Raw genomic sequence first — 19,575 nt, 5'->3', positions numbered from 1 at the left:
ATTAATGCGGATGAATAGATTATGACCTTGGACACTGAACTACTTTTAATTTACTCTCCAACTCGAGGAGGAAAAGAAGTTTGTGTCTTCGTGTCAAAATGGCCGTCCACGAAACTTTGCGGCTGTAAGTGCCAATAATCTCTTTCTACGACTAAAGTACTTGTTATTTGAGGTCAAATTCTAGCTTGTTATGTAGCCCATATGTGACTCTACAGATGTACCAGACATGTCCAAGTTGCTATATGTCGTTGCAGTAAAATCGGCCTTCGAACATGGAATTTTCTATCATTTTCTACTTCCGGTTTCGAATTCAAATTCAATTTTATTTGTTTTATGACTTGTGTCAGCTGATGAACCGATCAGCAGTACTGCTGCCTCTATGTTTTTTCACTCTGTCATTGTGCAATATGTGCACATTGCTGATTGCAGCCCGTTGTTTGATACGACACTACATGGTCAGAACTTTGGTCCCGGATATGACTATGTGATGTCTATGATCAGGATGGTATCTTTTGCACATAACTCAAAATCAAACTGACCAATCAGCTAACAGAGCCAGCAAATTACGTAAATCATGATTGACGTCAATTGCTTGCATTTGGGTTGGGGGCACGAGGAGAACATATTAAAGACACATAGGGCAAAGACTATAAACGGCATGAAAAGATTAATTTTACAGGCTACGGTACATCAAGTGATCAATGAGAATTCAACACAAGTAACATTGAAAAAATCACAAAACTACATGACTTTACCTCGTCCTATTCTTTTGTTTCACTTCAGTCATTCGACCACGGAGAAATTCTTCTTGGAACCTCTGGATGCCATTGACCAGGAATTGGTTGTAATTGACCGAGTATCACAAGATATTTCCTTAGAAGGTATGATATTAGAGCAAAAAATGCGATTGTTAAGAAATTTTCTCTGTGAGATGGGCACTAAATGAGTGAATATATCACTGACAAGAAGGTCGAACAAGTTAAACATGAATATTTTGAATTCAGTTTTAAAACGTTTCAGTTTAACAGCATATTTACTTTTCTTCCAGCCAATCGGGGTCAGATACCACCAAATGCTGTGACAAAAACGATCTACGGAGTCTATGGAATCATAAGGCTCCTTGAAGGTAGGTCCACCTTTGGTCTCTCATTTTACAGTGTTTCTGGCAGGATTGAATTAAGGTGGGTATCTATACCTCATAAGCCAATTTCACAGCTTAGTGAACGAGGTGTATGATGTATTTATTGATGAGCTTCTATATAATCCTTAGTTTATGGACATTGTCATTGCTATTTTGACTGTGTATGGTCACTTAATGATGATTGGTACCTGAAGCACCCCACAAACAAGCAATTTAAATCGATTTGACCTGCGATAATGATCACATTGCATGATCAAGATCGCATGTGACAAACGTCTTTAGTTGTGAAGTTGTTCATGATAAAAGTGTCTTTATCCCAGAATCAGTTTTGAATTTCCTCACTTTATGAATGTCTAATATAAAAATACCAAATTGGCATTTCCTCACAGAGTGTTTTTCTTTCACTTTAGGTCCTTACCTGATTGTGATCACAAAAAGAAGTAAAGTTGGCGAGGTCGCTGGCGACACAATATGGAAAATCCTGGACACCGAGTTGATCTCATACAAAAAGACGACCCTGCATCTCAACGAACAGCAGATCCAGGACAACAAGACATATCTGTCGATGATTGACCTACAGCTCAAGACGGACGGACACTACTATTCGACATCATATGACATCACACACACATTACAACGACTCCATAATACTAGCCCAGAGTTCGTTCAGATGCCGCTGCATGAGAGGGTGAGGTTTTTGATAATAGGACGGTGTTTAATTAGTGTCGACGCTAGTATTATAGGCTGATGAAATTTGATTCAATGGTTCTCGTCAGTTACTTTCAGGAACAACTTTCATCATCAGTGAGACTATGATTGTCCTGGTGAAAAGCAAGTTCGCTGAAATAGTTTCTAACTGGCAGCTAGTACAAATGCTCTGGGAGGGTGAGGTCCAGTAAGAACTCTATGTTCCTTGAATTTACTATTCCCAGCATTTAGAACCTGGACCCCTTCAGTTTCACACTCACAGCTTTGCCTACCAACGTATTTTCTCCTTTGAAATATTTCTTCCAAATGAATGTGAAGTGATCTGTTTGTGTTCTGAATTCCAAGTGCCGTTTTAATTGAACTAATCTCATTCTTTCAGGCTGATCAGAGGTTTATATGGAATGCCCACATGCTACGTGAGCTTGCTCAACAGCCTGAACTGGCCAGGTATTGCCTGCCTGTCCTACATGGATGTATCCTTCTAAACATATTGAAAATAAAATTACCCAAATACTGCTGGAATCAAAGTTCACTTTTTTTCAGAACAAGGCACAATGTCTTAGTCGGGGCTATTTCCCTCATCTAGATGGCTGGTAAGTTGTGAAAGTGCACAAAAATTGGTTATCGCACTGCTCTATACAGTGGATTTTATTTTATTTCTCATTATTTTATCTAATTCTGATGGGTCGGGCGGAAAATAAAATAAAAAATCGATGATTTTCAGATTTTATTTTTTTTCCAAAATCCCAAAAAAGCAAGTCGGTCGGTCCCGTAAACCAAGACATAAAAAACACGTGGCCTAAGTATTCTGTGAAAATTGTTACAATTTTCCTTAGCGTTTTCTCAGTCGTTGCAATCAAATCTTGCATCATCAATGGTCAGGCAATGGACTACATTCTGATCACACGGCGATGCTGTTTCCGGGCGGGCACCCGCTACTACATGAGAGGGTTGGACGCCGAGGGGTACGCGGCCAATTTTGTCGAGACGGAACAGATTATATCTGTTGAAGGGAATAGGTGCTCGTTTGTACAGGTAAGAGAAATAAGAAATACAGTAGACATCTCTGTTCAGGACACACTCGGGTCGACAAGTGCTGTCCTTAATAGAGAGGTGTCCTGATTAGAGAGGTCAAATTGAATGAATGCACCAACTTTTGGACCAAAAGTAGTGTCCTTAATAGAGAGGGTGTCCTTAATAGAGAGGGTGTCCTTAATAGAGAGGGTGTCCTTAATAGAGAGGGTGTCCTTAATAGAGAGGTGTTCGCTAAGGGAGGTTCTACTGTAGTACCCTTATGTTGCAATTTTGCACCTGTATCATGTTTATTTTCCAGATTGCAGACCTTGAGAAATATTGTGGTAAGCTGCTCTGCAGTTGGTACAAAAGGTATTTTGAAATTACCTGACCTGTTTATTTTGAATTGATCAGCTTAGTGATGATTTTGTTCCAGATGCGTTTCTGGATCTTTGATATAAAAAGTCTGTCATGCTTTAATACTGTGTTTTTGATTCCAGACCCGCGGCTCCATACCGATGCTTTGGTCGCAAAGACCTAATCTTAAATACAAACCTACTCCTGTGATAAGTAATACCCAAAGCCATGTAAGTATTGAACTCAGATAGGTTTTTACCTTCAAATCCTGGCAAACATAATTTTCCCAACCTTTCACCCACCCTCCTGTTAGCAGTTCATATTCAGCAACTAAGCAATTGTGCAGTGTACTACTTTACATGTTTAAGAGTAAGTGTAAGTTTTATTTTTGCTTTTTCTCTTTGCAGATTGAGGCTTTTAATAATCATTTTGATAGTCAAATCTACAACTATGGGAAACAAGTCCTAGTGAATCTTGTGAGTATAAAAATAAAATTTTTCACTTGAAAATTTGTGCTTTGCATGATGAACATTTTTCTGTAGATTTAAAGAGAGCTCCATCATTGTTACCCTTGACTGTCAATGGACCAATACGTTTGGTTCTCTGGAGGCTGGCTTGCCCTCCGACTTTGGCCCCTAGCAAAACTAAGTCCAATGATTGAGGTTATTTTGCCAGTGACTCCTTCATTTGCCAGAAGACATTTATTTCTTAGAGTGAATTAGTTGTACCTGTAGCTGATTATTTGTCCTTTGTCTTTTAGGTCAACCACACAGGGTCTGAGAACCTGTTGGAGAAAGCTTTTGCTCAGATAGTCACAAATGCCCAGAACAAGAATATCAGGTAACTAATTGCAGGAGAAAGCTTTTGCTCAGATAGTCACAAATGCCCAGAACAAGAACATCGGGTAACTAATTGCAGGAGAAAGCTTTTGCTCAGATAGTCACAAATGCCCAGAACAAGAATATCAGGTAACTAATTGCAATCACATATTTCTGGTGTGGTGATGCTAATTAATACACAGGTTACGGGCCACTGGAAATTGATGATAGACTGGATTTGCCAGAATCTTTTGTGGGGATGGTGAAATGCAGGTGTGTTACCAGATGATACAATGTCCAACCCCAAGAGTTTTGCTGATGTTCCGTACAAGAATTGGAAGTTACATATAATAGTTAAATAATATAATCTTTGGTTTCGCAGTCTGAGAATTTTTTCTTCAGGTACGAATCGTTCGATTTCCACCACGAGTGTAGTAAGATGAGATGGGATCGCTTATCAATACTAGTTGATAGATTAGCAGAAGATCAGAAAAGATTTGGGTAAGTTTCCCGACATATTTTGGGGATATTTTCACAGTCTTCTATGTCTCATAAATACTATGCGTGTAAGATAAGCCTTGTCTAAGAGTGCTCCTCAACTCAATTAATAGCACAGACACAGTAATTCCTTTGGTTTTTTCTCTGGAAATTGCCATAAAATGTATAAGAGGGTAGAAGGCCGATTTTTCATTTAAATTTCTTATTCCTGTTGCAGTTTCTTCATGATGAAGAAAGATGGGCATGTGGTATGTCAGCAGGAGGGATTGTTCCGTTCAAACTGCATGGACTGTCTGGATAGAACCAATGTTGTGCAGAGTCTTCTGGCACGTGTGAGTTTGCAGAGTCAGTTAGAGGTATGTCATGAGTTTTTATGTGTAGTATCTATTCATGCCTGGAGTCTGATTTGGTAGGTCCTTTGAAAGGACTTTTGGACACACTAATAGTCACAATAAAAAAACAAACCAGCAAACTAATATTCCAAACAGTTGATGCTATTTGATATGATGTCGGCAAATTTTGTTTTGAAGAGAGGAAATTTGATTAACCCATGATGCAATCTTCCTATTTATAGCGATTAGGAGTACTGCAAGCTGGTCAGAAAGTAGAAAATGAGACTCACTTTGAATTCGCCTTCAAAAATAGTAAGTAATATAATGCACTTTTCATCACCATTTGCACCTTCAAGTTTGTTGAAAAACTGATGTGACCATCAGCAAAAATATTGAAGCGCCCGATGGCTGAGATTTGATGTGATCCTTGAATTTGCATTTTTTGTGAAAAAAAATAATATTTTTGCGACGTATATCTTGTTAATCGGTAAGGTAGGGTGGTACAATTATAACCTCTGTGTGCTATGTCTACTAGCAACAGTTTCTGTCACATTAGGGACTATATTGTGTCACTTTACCTGTAAACTTAGACTGAGATTCTTTACATACGTTTACAGAAAAATGTTTCTGTTCAACCTCAAACTACATTTAGTAGGCGTTGACAAAAGAATTCTTCTCTCGCAGTATGGGCAGACAATGCTGATGCCGTATCCGTGCAGTATGCAGGCACTGGAGCGCTGAAGACAGACTTCACAAGACTCGGGAAGCGTACGAAGTTTGGACTTCTCCAAGACGGGTGGAATTCAGCGCTAAGATATTTCAAGAATAATTTCAGTGATGGGTTCAGACAGGTATGTTCGCAAGGGGTATTGAATTTTAATTTGTAACTAGTTTATGTAGTATTCTACAGCTTTGCTGCTGCTGCCGAAGGCTGCAGTCACCAAACTTTGCCAAGTTCGTATTTTACACTTTCAGTGCATGCATAATGTGATTTTAGCCACTTTGACCAGTTCTCCACTGTTTCCCTGATTGCCTACCCCCCTTAATTTATTCTCACCTTTATTCTTTTTCTTCCCCCAGGATTCCATAGATCTCTTCTTAGGTAATTACATCGTGGAGGAAAGCGAAGGTATAACGAAACAGTCTCCTTTTAAAGTTGACAAAGATTGGAAATTCTATGCTGTAAGTTCTTTTCTTTGCTCTCCATATGATAAAATGGATGATGTGAATAAAGATTCGAAAATGCTTTCACTTTTCACATTTACTAGTCTTCATTCATATCACACATTGCCCCACCTTGTGACCGTACTGAAGTTGAAACGGGTTAGTCTCTCTAGAACCTTTAAAATTGTCCTGACGTAATTCTTGTTGTTCAGCCTGCTGGGTGATTTCATCATGTTCTATTATGATTATTTCATTATAATGGTTTGGCATGGCAGTTTCAAACTGTGGTCAGTGTCAGGTCTACTATGTCAGATTTGACACTGAACAGGTTAACAGTGCCATTCAAAGTTAGGACATTTCCTTTGTGGATTGAGTCCTGTCATGTCAGGGTGTTGTGTTTGAATGAAACTCCTTATACATTGTGATTTCTAATTCTATTTGCAGCTACCAACCATCTTTGTTGTTGCATTTGCCATGCTGCTGATATGCATCCTCATTCCGGATGGTAGGTTTTTTGTCCTCTTCATTTCATTGTCTTGCTATGTACAAAATAATGTGGTGTCAGCAGCCTTTTAACAAGATCTCAGACTTAGATCATCTGCAATAGAGAGCCAGTGCCAGGGCAGGAAGCAGCCACCCTACCTTGCTCTAGAATCTTTAAAGGGTTTTTATAATCTATATGCTGGCTACCCTACCTTGTGTTGGGCACTGGCACAAGTAAGATCAGTGGCGCAGTGGTTATAGCACCGGGCTCATAATCAGGCGGTCGTGGGTTCGATTTTCGGAAAGGTCACTGCTGTTTCGTCTTTGTGTCTTTGAGCAAGGCACTTAACCCTACTTCCTTCTCTCCACCCAGGAGTAAATAGGTACCTAGCTGGCAGAGTTGGCACACTATGAATGTTAGTCCTGAGCGCTGTATAGCTGCAGCTCGGACCTGTAATACTCCCAGAGAGTAGAGCTTGAGCCAAGAATGTACAGGCCAATAGCTGGGGGTAATAATGTGAAGCGCTTTGAGCCACTGAAACCGGTTGGATTTAGCGCTATATAAGTCTCAAAATTATCATTAAAACTTCTTGAATATGAAGGGTACCTTGATAAAACCCTGTGCAGGAGAACACTGTTATCATATCATTTTTCCATTTCAGAGCACCTGAGTGAGCAGTTCATGTACATGCTTTTCTGGGGGACAGGAAGCTTCGTGTCGCTTGCTGCCATCTATATGTACGGGACGGAATTTGTCAATCGGCCGAAACTGTCACAGGTCAAGGTCAAAGAAGATTAGCTAGAATCCAGGGGACCAGGCGGGCCATTCCTAGTTTAAAATGTTTTTATAAAATTGATTCTTTTTTTGCTAATAACCCTTTCTTTGCCGACATTTTGACTTGTTTAAACAAAGCAGTGGACTTTGATAGCACTCCGCATTCGTGACCTAACAGTTTTTGGTTATTTAGATCTCCAACAAAATTGTGCGTTGTGTGACAGAGGCTTGACGTAAATTTTTTCTGAGTTTTAATATTGATATTTGTGACGAAAAGTTGTTTCTCAACCATTCCAAAACAATACAAGGACCTGAGTGTCTCCATTTTCAGCTTTAAATAAAACAGAGAATAAGAAATCAAAATGAACTAGTCTGCAGTAAAAGCGTAATTTATTTGCTTTTTAGGCCTACTTATATTTTGTTTAAAATAGTACTTTAAGAAAATACACTTATCTATGTCAAGGTTATAGGAAATTATTGTATGCTTTGAATTCATAGGAAAAACTGATATGATATGATAGTATGATATTGTAAAGACTACTACAATAGTGCACATTAAATTATTCATTACTTTGAGGCCCTTTTCAAACATATAACACGCAATTCACAATATGTTGTTTCTCTGTCTCTTTGGGAAATACATCTATATTTCTGGTAAGACACTTCATGACAGAATAGTTTTTAGCATGCTTTTGTTTTTAAATACGTTCCCAATCAAATTGACTTTGTATCTTTGAAGAAAAAGGTATATACCGAATTTGAGGCGTATCCACTTGTGCTGTAGGTCACCTCTTGTCCTCGTGTTAAGATTTTCTTTTCCATTTTACTGGGATGTCCCGCTTTTGTGCGCATTTTTTTCTGCATTGTGATACTTTCTCGTATTTGTTAACCAGTTTGCAGGAGGTACATTACGTACAACAGTCTTTAGAGAAGTTGATTTGCAACTCTAACTCTTGTTTAATTAAAGGTGACTTCACAATATGGTTAGTTTACTACTGGTGACTTCACCATTTAGTCTATTTTACTGGTGACATCACCCTTTGGTCATTGTTCTATCAGGTAAATCACTATTTCATCAATTTAGTTTATGGTAAATGGTCTTTCTTTTGGTAGAAAGAATCAAGGTTTCAAGTATCAGTCACAATGCAGAAAATATTGTGTTCCTTTATTGTTGACCTTCACCTTTCAGGCACTGATTTGTCAAAAGGTCGGATGTCGGCGATATGACCTTGCCACGGAGGTCATTGTCTCCTGGATTATAGCAAAATCTGTGGCGTAGACTTCTTGTCTCAGCTGGTGCATAATTTGTCAATGTGATATTTTTTAAACGAAATTTTGTAAAAAAATTTACCTTTAAAGGGTGAAAAATGTTGAGACACACAGCATGAAAAATGCCGTTTACACCATGTGTAAATCCAATTTTACCCAAGGAGTAAAGTTGAGTTCACCCATGGGATGTGTCTCATGTTAAGACACATTATGACCGAGCGCATTAATCAATAAAACATCATGTTCAACTAGGCCATAGCAACTCCTTTAAAGGTAAATGATTCTGTAAAAATTAGCAACATAGAACTAATCTTTAAGCCGTGAAATTTTCCCCAGGCAAAAAGTTGGCAAGTTTTGTAATTTTTTGTGAAAATTTCAGGCTTTAATGTAGGCTAGGTAGGCCTATCTCATTCTGTTGTCAATAACTGTGGCCAGGTCAGTAGGTTTTACATGTAGTTAGGTGTACTGTACTACGAAGTCATCTGTGCAATTATAAGTTTTGCTCAATAGATGTCTGGCATGATATTATCAGTGTGCACGATTTAGGCAGTCTCGCATAGAGAGCCATATATTCGATTTGGAGTTGGACTTTCTAGGTTTTGTTTGTTCAAGATTTACAAGAATATGTTGTTTGTCTCCCTATACCCTACACTAATGACTGATAAACATTAACTTGACCAAAACATGGTCTTATTTCTCAACTGGTTTATCCATTCATGCATGATCATCACTATAGCGATGATCCAAATTCAACATTTTAACTTGCTGAACTTTATGTTGCAGTGTAAATCAATCATAAATTGCTCTATTTAATGTAATTGATATTGTAATGATAAATAGCCCATTTGCAGTGATGAATCAATAAATAAGTTATTCTCATACATGCTTAGTGTCAAATTTTTTATGGCACATTGATAAAGGAATCCAGATTTTGTTTTCACAATGAGGACAAAGTCACAACTAGAATGCAAGAATACATTCATTTCGAAATGTATCTTGTTATTGTCACACAACAGGCCTCTTTCAGAGACTGGGGTCCAGCAGGGAGGGTATCTTGTCATTGTCATACCACAGGCCTCATTTCAGAGACGGGTCCACCAGGAATGGTATCTGAGACACTGTCACATCACAGGCCTCATTTCAGAGACTGAGGTCCACCAGGAAAGGTATCTGTGGACACTGTCACATCACAGGCCTCATTTCAGAGACTGAGGTCCACCAGGAAGCGAATTTTTTTTCCTGAACCTTTCGGGCAGTAGTGTACATTTGTACAGGGACTTTCAGCCAATCAGATTTCGACAAATACATTACGTCAGACGTCTTAGAAACATTAGAGCAGTTTGCAATTGTATATTGTGGTCCTTTAAAGCGTCTCGGAATGTCTTATTGGGGGGGGGGGGGGGGGGGTTAAAATGCTCCAGCATGATGCCTGCGCAGAAATCCCCCTACAAGCAGCCTAACTTCGGGGACCAGAAGTGGGATGTCGAAACAATTCAACCTCTGCCAGCTTCTTATGTATTCAGATTGTGAAGGCCTTCCCTCTGCCAGCTGGTTATCTGATCAGGTTGGGAAGACCTTGACACAACCTAAAAATTACACCAAGGTTACCACTAATAAACTTTGGGGACGACAGGACAGCCTACGTAACAACTAACCTCTTCCAGTTGGTTATCTGGTCAGGTTGGGAAGACATTGACACAACCTTCAAAGGGCCCTTTAGCTGTACAAGACAACATTTCATTTGCGTTCTACATACCTGATTTGGTTGTACCATGGTACTCATCTCACAAGGACGGACAAAGGAACAACCGACCTCTGCCAGCTGGTTATCTGATCTCACGAGAGTGGTAGTACCCAATATCTACCTGACGACAACTCTTTAAGCACAACTTGAGTACTACTTGGGACCACAGTCATCTTAGAAGACTGGTGGATCATCCCAAAGTCCTTTCTCGCATGCGAACGTGCCACCAAAAAGACATCAATATCTACATAAAAATACTTTATTTGAATAATCTGTCCACAGTGTAATTTTGGAAAGAAGCCCTCAAATTCGTCGTCAGTCCTCGTTTGCTTTTGAATCATATCGTCACAAAGTCCTTCTCAAAGTATCTGATGACCATCTCCGCTGTTTGCGTGTCGAGGCTGCACTCCGTCAAAGACTTGTTATCAGCTGTTGCTATGGCACTGATGCTTCCTAAACCATCGAGAAGGACTGCTCACTCTGGCAAGATTGGATTAAGGATCACTCATTTTTCTCACCAAGTTTTACCCAGGAGACAGGAGTGTTTAATGGACAACTCTACAAAGACGCCACAGACAAGGAGAGACAATGGAACATTGTCTCTCTTATGGAACGTACATGTACAGGTATGTATGCTAAAGCCAAGCCCACATTTTAACAATGCCTGTCATATTTTTTACAATGCCTCTCATATTGATCCATTGACGGAACAAAAGACTCTCGTGAGCAGGTAACTGCTAGCCGGCCTGGCTTAAGGGGTAGAGGAGTATAAGTGCCCGGCCGCTGTGACGTCAAATGTATTGTCTTTGGTCATGATCGGTCGCGGTTGATTTGAACGCCAGTCGGTTGGTGTGTGAGCTGCGGAGAACATCGCGGGAACACTATTCTAATTTCAAACGTAAAAATACCTTCAAATTTTCCGAAAGAAATCAAAACGGCTGCAGCAGATGGTAAGCAGAGTATCTATTCCTGGGTATGGATTGGTTTCAAAGGGTTTTTATTGTAAAAATAGTCATGCTATCAAGGCGGGAATGAACTGCGCAGTTTGAAATTTCAAGTCAGACATGTGTGAATTATGTACATCACTGTACTTCATGTACAAGTTCAACGGCAATTTTAATTGCTATCCCTAATCAAATACCATTTGCTCAAAGAACCTAAAGGCGCACGTTCAAGTCATGATGGTAAGTATGGAAGTGATCATGTTAAATCTGCGTGATGCCATCACTTCGGTTCTATCCTGTGATGTGGAAATCTCAATTGAATTCATGAAGGTTTGTCTAATGTATATGTAAGGTGACGTGAACAGTTTTAACAGTTTTAAATTCAACAACCATTCATTTGGCGGCCATTATCCCGATTGTGGTGTAGCACCCGACTATAACTGGCATGAAAAGGGGATACGCTGGTTATGGATGTCAGATCGTGGTTCCCTGACCTTTGCAAACAATTTCACTGGACGTAACCCACGCGGCGACACCAAGGACCGCTGGCTGATCTATTGATATGTTCGTAGGGTGTCAAAGTCGGAGAGAAGAAGAGCCACTCGTCTCTTGTAGGGGGTCCATTTGGAAGTGTTTGCATTTGTTAGCCTATAAACACAAGATTTTAATCCTTCAGTCTTGGGTTTGGCGGAGAGAACTAATCTTACATAAGTATCATATGTCTTTATGGCAATATTTATTATTGGGACCCAGTACAGTGCCGTTCTATCCAATATTCCTGGGGCTGTTGATGAGACTTCTTGTTTAAACAGTGCCATTCTGCCCCCTCTAAGGCATACATTGGCATCTAATGAATTAACTGCGAAATGAACACAGTTGAACACAATGTGAATAATTCAGTCTCGGTTTCACCGAAAAGAAGGCGACATGTTATTATTTGATTAATTCGGAGACCCTGTGTGGGTGTTTGATCCAACATACCGCGTTGATGTGATTGGAGATAGAAGTTTGCCATAGTGCCTTATTAAAAGGTAGGCTATAATAAAGTCAGCATTAGTATTCTACCTGTTGCTATTCTGATGGACCATGTTGCAGGTCTCCATAGTCTTAATTCAAGTTGCGATTGTCCAAGTGAAAGGTAAGTCTTGCTGAAAATTTATTGGAAGGAAATCTTGATCTTGTCGTTCCTGAGTTTGACCTTTAACTTGATCTGCCTCATGATTTCATGATTTTAAATTCAACAACCATACATTTGGCGGCCACTATCCCGACTGTGGTGTAGCACCCGACTATAACTGGCATGAAAAGGGGATACGCTGGTTATGGATGTCAGATCGTGGTTCCCTGACCTTTGCAAACAATTTCACTGGACGAACCCACGCGGCGACACCAAGGACCGCTGGCTGATCTATTGATATGTTCGTATAGGGTGTCAAAGTCGGAGAGAAGAAGAGCCACTCATCTCTTGTAGGGGGTCCATTTGGAAGTGTTTGCATTTGTTAGCCTATAAACACAAGATTTTAATCCTTCAGTCTTGGGTTTGGCGGAGAGAACTAATCTTACATAAGTATCATATGTCTTTATGGCAATATTTATTATTGGGACCCAGTACAGTGCCGTTCTATCCAATATTCCTGGGGCTGTTGATGAGACTTCTTGTTTAAACAGTGCCATTCTGCCCCCTCTACGGCATACATTGGCAGCTAATGAATTTACTGCGAAATGAACACAGTTGAACACAATGTGAATAATTCAGTCTCGGTTTCACCGAAAAGAAGGCGACATGTTATTATTTGATTATGTATAATGATCATGATAATTCGGAGACCCTGTGTGGGTGTTTGATCCAACATACCGCGTTGATGTGATTGGAGATGGAAGTTTGCTATAGTGCCTTAAACGGTAGGCTATAATAAAGTCAGCATTAGTATGCGGGCGGGGACTATTTCTTTATGGGGCCTTATGGTTCGGCGTCTCCAAGGAATTCTATTTTTAGAGTCCAATGGAGGGGGGTTAGGGGGCCTTCCCCCGATGTACTGGCTAGAACCGGTCACTTTCAGAGAACGGGGGACTGGGTTTGGGGGACTCATCCCCCAATGTACTGGCTAAATATTATGTCAGAAGGACGGGGGTTTGGGGGGAGGGGGGCTCCCCCATGTCAAACAGTTGTGTGAGTTCACTAGAGCTTCCTCTTTACATATTAGTCAGTCACACCGCAGTCCATCAGGGAGGGTATGTCCTGGGTGGGTGGGCATTTGAAGGCGGATGGAATAATCGAAGACAGGGGAGGTTGGAGCTCAATAAGGAGTGCACTGACAGTGTCTCATCGGAAGGACCAAGAGCCCACTTTCAAATTGTATTGTTTTGTAATTTTTTTCGCATTTTATTGGCACATCAGTTCCCATGCCGACTCATCGGCGGTGATGGATATACCCACAACAACAACGTTTGTGGTACTCTAAAGTAGCTTATCATGAAATCTGGCTTTAACATTTTTCACAATTTCTGACAATTTTAGCCTAATTATATTGAAGTGTGACACCTGACACACTGCCACTGGTTGGTAATATGTAAAGTCAAGGACTTAGTGAGCCCCCCTTTAGGTCGGGGGAGCTCCCCCGAACCCCCCTACGAGCATATGTCAAGTGCAAGCTCTAACAACTACAGCTGTTACAATGGGGGGACACCCCCCAAACCCCCCTCCGTCGACATAGGTTTTTACCAGTGCGTTGGGGGGAAGCTCCCCCCAAACCCCCCCGGTGGACAGTCAACTAGCCCTTCTGTGTCATACTGCTGGAGGGGGGGGGGGGTGCGATGGGACCATCCATATAGTTCCTTCCGACACATTTTTGTTTTGGTAATGTAATACATTGTGATTGTCCTTATTCACGGGAATCGGGCGTTTCCGGTGATATACGACACTTAAATGGATTGTCCTCATGCATTCACTTTGGAAACGCATTTTAAAATAGATGTTACGTCCTGTTAATGGGGCACGTCATCATCGCGTACATTTGGGAAAAACTCCCTAACGAGACCGGAGCAGACGGCTGAAAGTAGTTTATTTATTGGCCGCTAGGGTACAGAATGTACGTCGCTCACCCGAATTTTTCACGCAACTATAGCTAAATAGAGCTAGTTCTAGTTTGTGATTCATTTTGATACTTCAGATTTGGGCAGTAGACCAATATAACTTAGTCGTCAGTGTGGTTTTAAGCTGGAAAAACGTATTTATTTTTCTTAAAGTGCCTTTTTTGGACGGGTGTGTGCGATTGTTTTGTTTTTATGTCACGTGACCTCGACCACGTCGACACAAAATTGAAATAAACCACCCTTTTCTGTCATTATTTAGGACGGATATTTCTCTAATAAAAATATTAATATAATTGGCCAATTTCTTAGGCATATGATGTAGCGAATTCCCATGAAGATTTAAATTTAATTTAACTTAATTTCAACCAATGGGATAGCAACAACCACCGGAAGATCGCGGAGAAATCGGTAAACTCAACGGAGTTAATTCAGAAATTTACCAAAAAAAATTGTTTGTTGGATATACAATACTTACTCTCTTTATTTCACTTCATTTACATTATATACTCCCGCACACACGTGTATCTTAAGAGCCCCTCCTAAAGGGGGTCTTATGATAGAAATATTCTATCTGTGCACCACAGTCACACCAAAGCAGGCACAAACAAAACTGTGTCACATACCATTGTGTCTATACTTTGTTTGTTTTGGCTAAGAATGGCTGCTTCCTTCCTACTCGCGAGTCCGACAGGTAGAGTCTCAACTATTGAGACTTCACTTTGAGAGTCATAACAACAAACACAATGGAAGAATAACCAATTTGTTCTCATTTCATTCTGTTCCAATTTAATTTTCAGCCAGAGACTCCCTGCCTGGAAGCATCTCAAGAATATGGGGAAAACTTCCAAGGTTGTGGTGTGTGGCCTGGCTGCTGCTGGTAAAACTGCCATCCTGGAGCAGCTAATTTATGGAAACCATACCATTGGAACAGTAAGCAAAGACCCCTATGCAGAAAATTCCGGCATTTTCAGTCGGATAGGTCAATACTTGACTTGCCAAACTCAGAAATGCAGCGCAACTCGCGGACAAAGATAGAACAACTCGACATTTTTTTCACCGGTTTTCGCTGCGCATGCGTACCAGCCGTCATCTTTAGTTGATTTCCGCTTTTCGTGGTCATGTTTATAAATCTTCTGTGGTACGTCTGTTTCTTAACACGTAATAGTTATCAGATTGCTAAGTTATCTTAAATCATGAGCCTTAAAGAACTTTTTGAACTCTCAAAAACTTACACAAAACAAGTTCAGATTGCCGCCATTATTAGTTTCCGGATGGCTGGTACGCATGCGCAGCGAAAACCGGTGAAAAAAATGTCGAGTTGTTCTATCTTTGTCCGCGAGTGGCGCTGCATTTCTGAGTTTGGCAAGTCAAGTATTGAAAGTTGCCACATATATGCTTCATAATTTATTACAAACAGGATACAATTACAAAACAAATACCGGTTACTAAAGTCGAAGGACATTTCTATTTCGTCCTTTATTGACCAGTTAGTTGCCTGTCAATATTTTTACATGATGTAGGAAAAACACTGAATCTCCTGATGGGAGGAACATGGTGTCCCCCTCAAATATTTTGAGAGGAGACATTTCCCCCTCCCTGTGGAGGAAATCCCTGGCCCAAAACGTAATTGTTTGGTTATTGGCTTATCGTTTATTTGCAGCAAACATATTCTACAATTGAGGACACTTATGTTGCTTTCATTGAGACGGATCGGGGAGTCAAGGAAAAAGTCCGGTTCTATGACACAGGAGGTTTGGTTAGTAGGCCTGTTAATTCAGATGCAGCCAATTTTCATATACAGTAGAATCTTTCAAGCGATGCATTTGGCGTTCCTGTTCTCTCAGACCTCAGCACTAAGTTGACACTTAATTACTGGCAACTAATGACTGGGGGGGGGGGTTTCAGGTTTCACATTGACAGCTGCAATATAGAACATAATGACAAAAGTACTACTTGGCCAAAGACAGTTTTTTATAGTTTGTTTTCGAATGGGTAATTGAATGGTTCTATTTTCTTTTAGGATTCAATGAAGCCTGAACTTCCAAAGCATTTACTCAACTCGGCAGATGTAAGTCAACAATCTAAAATGTGTTCATGTCAGAAGATCTAACATGTCTAATCATGAGGTATTGAGGAAGAGGGTTGAATTGAGTTCAAGAGGTCAACCATGCCAATAGTTCACTACAGACGCCACTGCACTGACTGTCAAGTCAAAGAACTTACAATTGGTCTACAATGAGACAAAAAAGTTTGATTGAACAACTCGGACACTGAGCACAACCCTAACAACTCACAGTTATTTCCCACATTTAGTTTTGCACCAAAATACTTCGGTTTAGGAAAATGAAATTCTGTTGTGTGAGGTACAGTGATTTGATTCATATTTTCAATGTTTTTACAGGGTTTTGTGCTTGTCTACGATATCACTAATCCAGAATCCTACAAATGTGTGGAAAAAGTGAGAAAGGAAATTGATAAATATTCTCAGACTGGCAGAAAAGAGGTAAGTTGGTGTATTTTTTTGTGAACATTTTGTTGAAAATTCCTTTTAACTGAGGAAAGAGACCTGGAGGAGAACGATAAGAGAACATTTGCCATTACATTTAAACCTGAGGGTCCTTTGCTGCAAAACTAAGGACCCATGCGATCAAAACATAACTCGACGTTATTTCCATCAAAACATTAATGTCCTGTGACAAAGACCTTCGAGAACGTAACTTGCATGTTGCCATGATTGCTCTCTGCTTCAGGGTTCAGTGATTGTTCTCGGTAATAAGGCAGACCTTGAAGAATCAAGACAGGTCGAGACATCCGTTGCCCAGAAGTGGGCTCACAAAGAAAAAGGTACATTGAATCATCAAACATCTTCTCTTTAGTTCCTCTCTTTATCATAGCTGCTTGTATGTACATGTAGTGCTTTACACTGACCATGGATATTTCAAAGCGCGGTACAACTGAACTGTTACTGCTATGAATCTCTGCAGAGGCACTCGGGTATTTCAAGGAGCTGCTCACACAATGTAGACACTTGAAAATGGTTCTACATTCTTGATTTGGCCATGAAAATGATACTCTATTCTCTCTTTGACTTGACTTACATGTTAAAGATTTTGTTCAGAGGAATATGGTACACTTCACAGTAATTTCAGGATTCATCTCTCTCTCTATTTCAGTCAAATTATTCGAAGTATCTGTGAAGAATCGACAGACATTAATGGAAGGCTTCATAGCTTTGGCATCGAAACTGACACAGCCACCTCGTAAGCTATTACTTCTCAGTTACACTTAAATGCATAACGCTGTGGTTTCTAGTTTGGGTCAATTATGCCGCAGAGATTTCCTTCTTTGACTAGAGTTTGAAAGTACAATCATGTTACCCCTGTCTGTGTGATTGATAGATTGCTGTGAAATGGTTTATTGAGGGAATCCTAAGTAAGCCGCAGCTTTGCTGCCACCCAGTTGTGTAGTGGGCCATTATTAACCATGATGATGTGTCGAAAGATCATGTTATTTGTTTATCAGATTTTAATGTTAATTTTCTTTTCTTTACAGCAAAATCATCCTTTTTGACCAAAAAGGTCAAAGGTGTGTCAAGTTCAAGTGCTGCAGCAGATTCATGAACATCGCATAGGGGATTGTGCTAGGAGGGAGAGGTCCAAAAAAACTGCTTTGGTTGTGAAGATGGATGCTCCCTTAGCTTTACATACTTTAGTGTACGTCTTTTGCCAGAATTTGTCCAAAGCTGTATCATACTACATGTAATATATACTGTTAAAATATACTAGAAATGTTTCCTTTTAATGAATCATTTTTGTTCTTTCTTATTTTACTGCTGATACCAAGCGATATATCTTTATAAAAAGTATAATCCACAGACACATACTCATTGAAAGTGAAATATATGGGGTTTTATTCTGATATCATCTACAGAAGAGGTAATCATTCGACCTTGCAGTGAAAATCCCAGTCCAACCAGTCTAGAGACCTTTCAGGAGAACTCTGGGGAGCTGCTCCACATGCAGGCAGAGTTGACTAAAATTGACCCAACAAGAGGCCAGATGGTCTGCTTCTCAAATGAAATACATGGTTCCCCACTAGAGACCAGAGGGTCTGCCTCTCACCTGACATCCATGGTTCCCAACTAGAGGACAGGGTCTGCCATGTTTCCCAACAGGAGGCCAGAGGGTCTGCTTCTCGACTGAAGTCCTTGGTTCCCCATTAGAGACCAGAGGATCTGCTTCTCAACTGAGTCCACGAGAACAGGCACCACCATTTTGGCTAACGTTAGAACTTGAAATCCTTTAGCAATTGGAATAGAACTCACAAATCATTGGCCTCATGCCCTTTGGGGGTTCTTCAAAGGAGATGAAAGACCCATTTAACGGTGCCAATCTATATCATTCAATCGGAAATAAACTTTCTCCTTGGGTTGATAAACTGTTCTAAGCGTTACCTGAAGTGAAGTCAGATGTGTGGAATTACTCTTAAACCTATCAAGAAAGACATACACTTCGGTTATTTACATCAACAGCCATTAAATGTTACTTTCAAATATGAAATATTAAACATTCATGCTCCAAGCACCAGTGCAACCAATTGAACAACATTCGTGATGGAGCACATGTCATCTTGATGATAAAAACAATAATAATAATGTCCTTGTCATATTCTTGCTATTGATGAGGAGACCAGGATGGCACCGGGCCACGGGCCGGACTTAATTTTCCGTCGTGACGGCTGGCGGTGTCCCTTGTGCAAGAATGCTGTTCTTTTATTCAGGCAAGTGACAATCCTATTTTTATGGGCTTCCACGGCAGCTGGTGTAGCAGTCTAATATATCTTGCCCCTGGAAAAGTGTCCCAGTCCATCCCTATTGTATGGTTATGGATTAAGGTATACGGTTCTGTAGAGCCGGACCATGGCCGGCCGTCAATAGCGATTACATCTTTGTTCCCCCGACACTCAAAGTCAAGACGAGGACATTTAAACGTTTTCGTCGGTGTAGAATTTTGAATATTGATTCCAGAATGTCCTCCGGCAAGTATGGATGGGTTTAGTCGATCTAAAATCTCCTCCATCAAATTCTTCTTGATAAACCGACATATTTTCACAAAACAGAAAGATAAGCGAACAAAACAGAACCATCTGAAATATTGATTGATTTAAAACGTTTCCCTCGTAATGTCTTCCTTGAGATATGTTCCTTGGAATTACATTCTCCCTTTAATTGTAATG

General features: G+C 40.2%; 2 protein-coding genes across 4 annotated transcripts; both read left to right on the top strand.

Moving 5' to 3' along the window:
* Positions 1 to 24: 24 nt before the first annotated feature.
* On the top strand, positions 25 to 9,438 carry LOC135495953 (phosphatidylinositol-3-phosphatase SAC1-like). Its single transcript, XM_064784998.1, has 16 exons — positions 25 to 124; positions 784 to 881; positions 1,049 to 1,126; positions 1,552 to 1,829; positions 2,229 to 2,322; positions 2,697 to 2,884; positions 3,364 to 3,450; positions 3,628 to 3,696; positions 3,981 to 4,060; positions 4,441 to 4,539; positions 4,754 to 4,892; positions 5,111 to 5,180; positions 5,553 to 5,719; positions 5,949 to 6,050; positions 6,477 to 6,537; positions 7,178 to 9,438. The coding sequence occupies exons 1-16, from the start codon at positions 99 to 101 to the stop codon at positions 7,312 to 7,314; spliced, it is 1,773 nt and encodes a 590-aa protein (XP_064641068.1). The 5' UTR covers positions 25 to 98; the 3' UTR covers positions 7,315 to 9,438.
* A 1,697-nt stretch (positions 9,439 to 11,135) lies between these two features.
* On the top strand, positions 11,136 to 18,141 carry LOC135495868 (NF-kappa-B inhibitor-interacting Ras-like protein 1). Of its 3 annotated transcripts, none has more exons than XM_064784864.1 (8): positions 11,136 to 11,240; positions 15,138 to 15,270; positions 16,001 to 16,096; positions 16,361 to 16,408; positions 16,742 to 16,843; positions 17,091 to 17,184; positions 17,514 to 17,600; positions 17,893 to 18,141. In XM_064784864.1, exons 2-8 carry the CDS (start codon positions 15,172 to 15,174, stop codon positions 17,958 to 17,960), a joined length of 594 nt encoding a protein of 197 aa, XP_064640934.1. In that variant the 5' UTR covers positions 11,136 to 11,240; positions 15,138 to 15,171; the 3' UTR covers positions 17,961 to 18,141. The 3 variants fall into 3 exon arrangements, with proteins under 3 accessions (XP_064640934.1, XP_064640935.1, XP_064640933.1); XM_064784865.1 differs by having other exon boundaries at positions 11,145 to 11,253; XM_064784863.1 differs by lacking the exon at positions 11,136 to 11,240 and adding an exon at positions 13,716 to 13,806.
* Positions 18,142 to 19,575: the final 1,434 nt, after the last annotated feature.

Source organism: Lineus longissimus, chromosome 11 (genome assembly GCF_910592395.1).
Source record: "Lineus longissimus chromosome 11, tnLinLong1.2, whole genome shotgun sequence".
Lineage (NCBI taxonomy): Eukaryota > Metazoa > Nemertea > Pilidiophora > Heteronemertea > Lineidae > Lineus > Lineus longissimus.
Note: the sequence above shows the minus strand (reverse complement) of the source record. Positions and strands in the feature narration are given on the sequence as shown.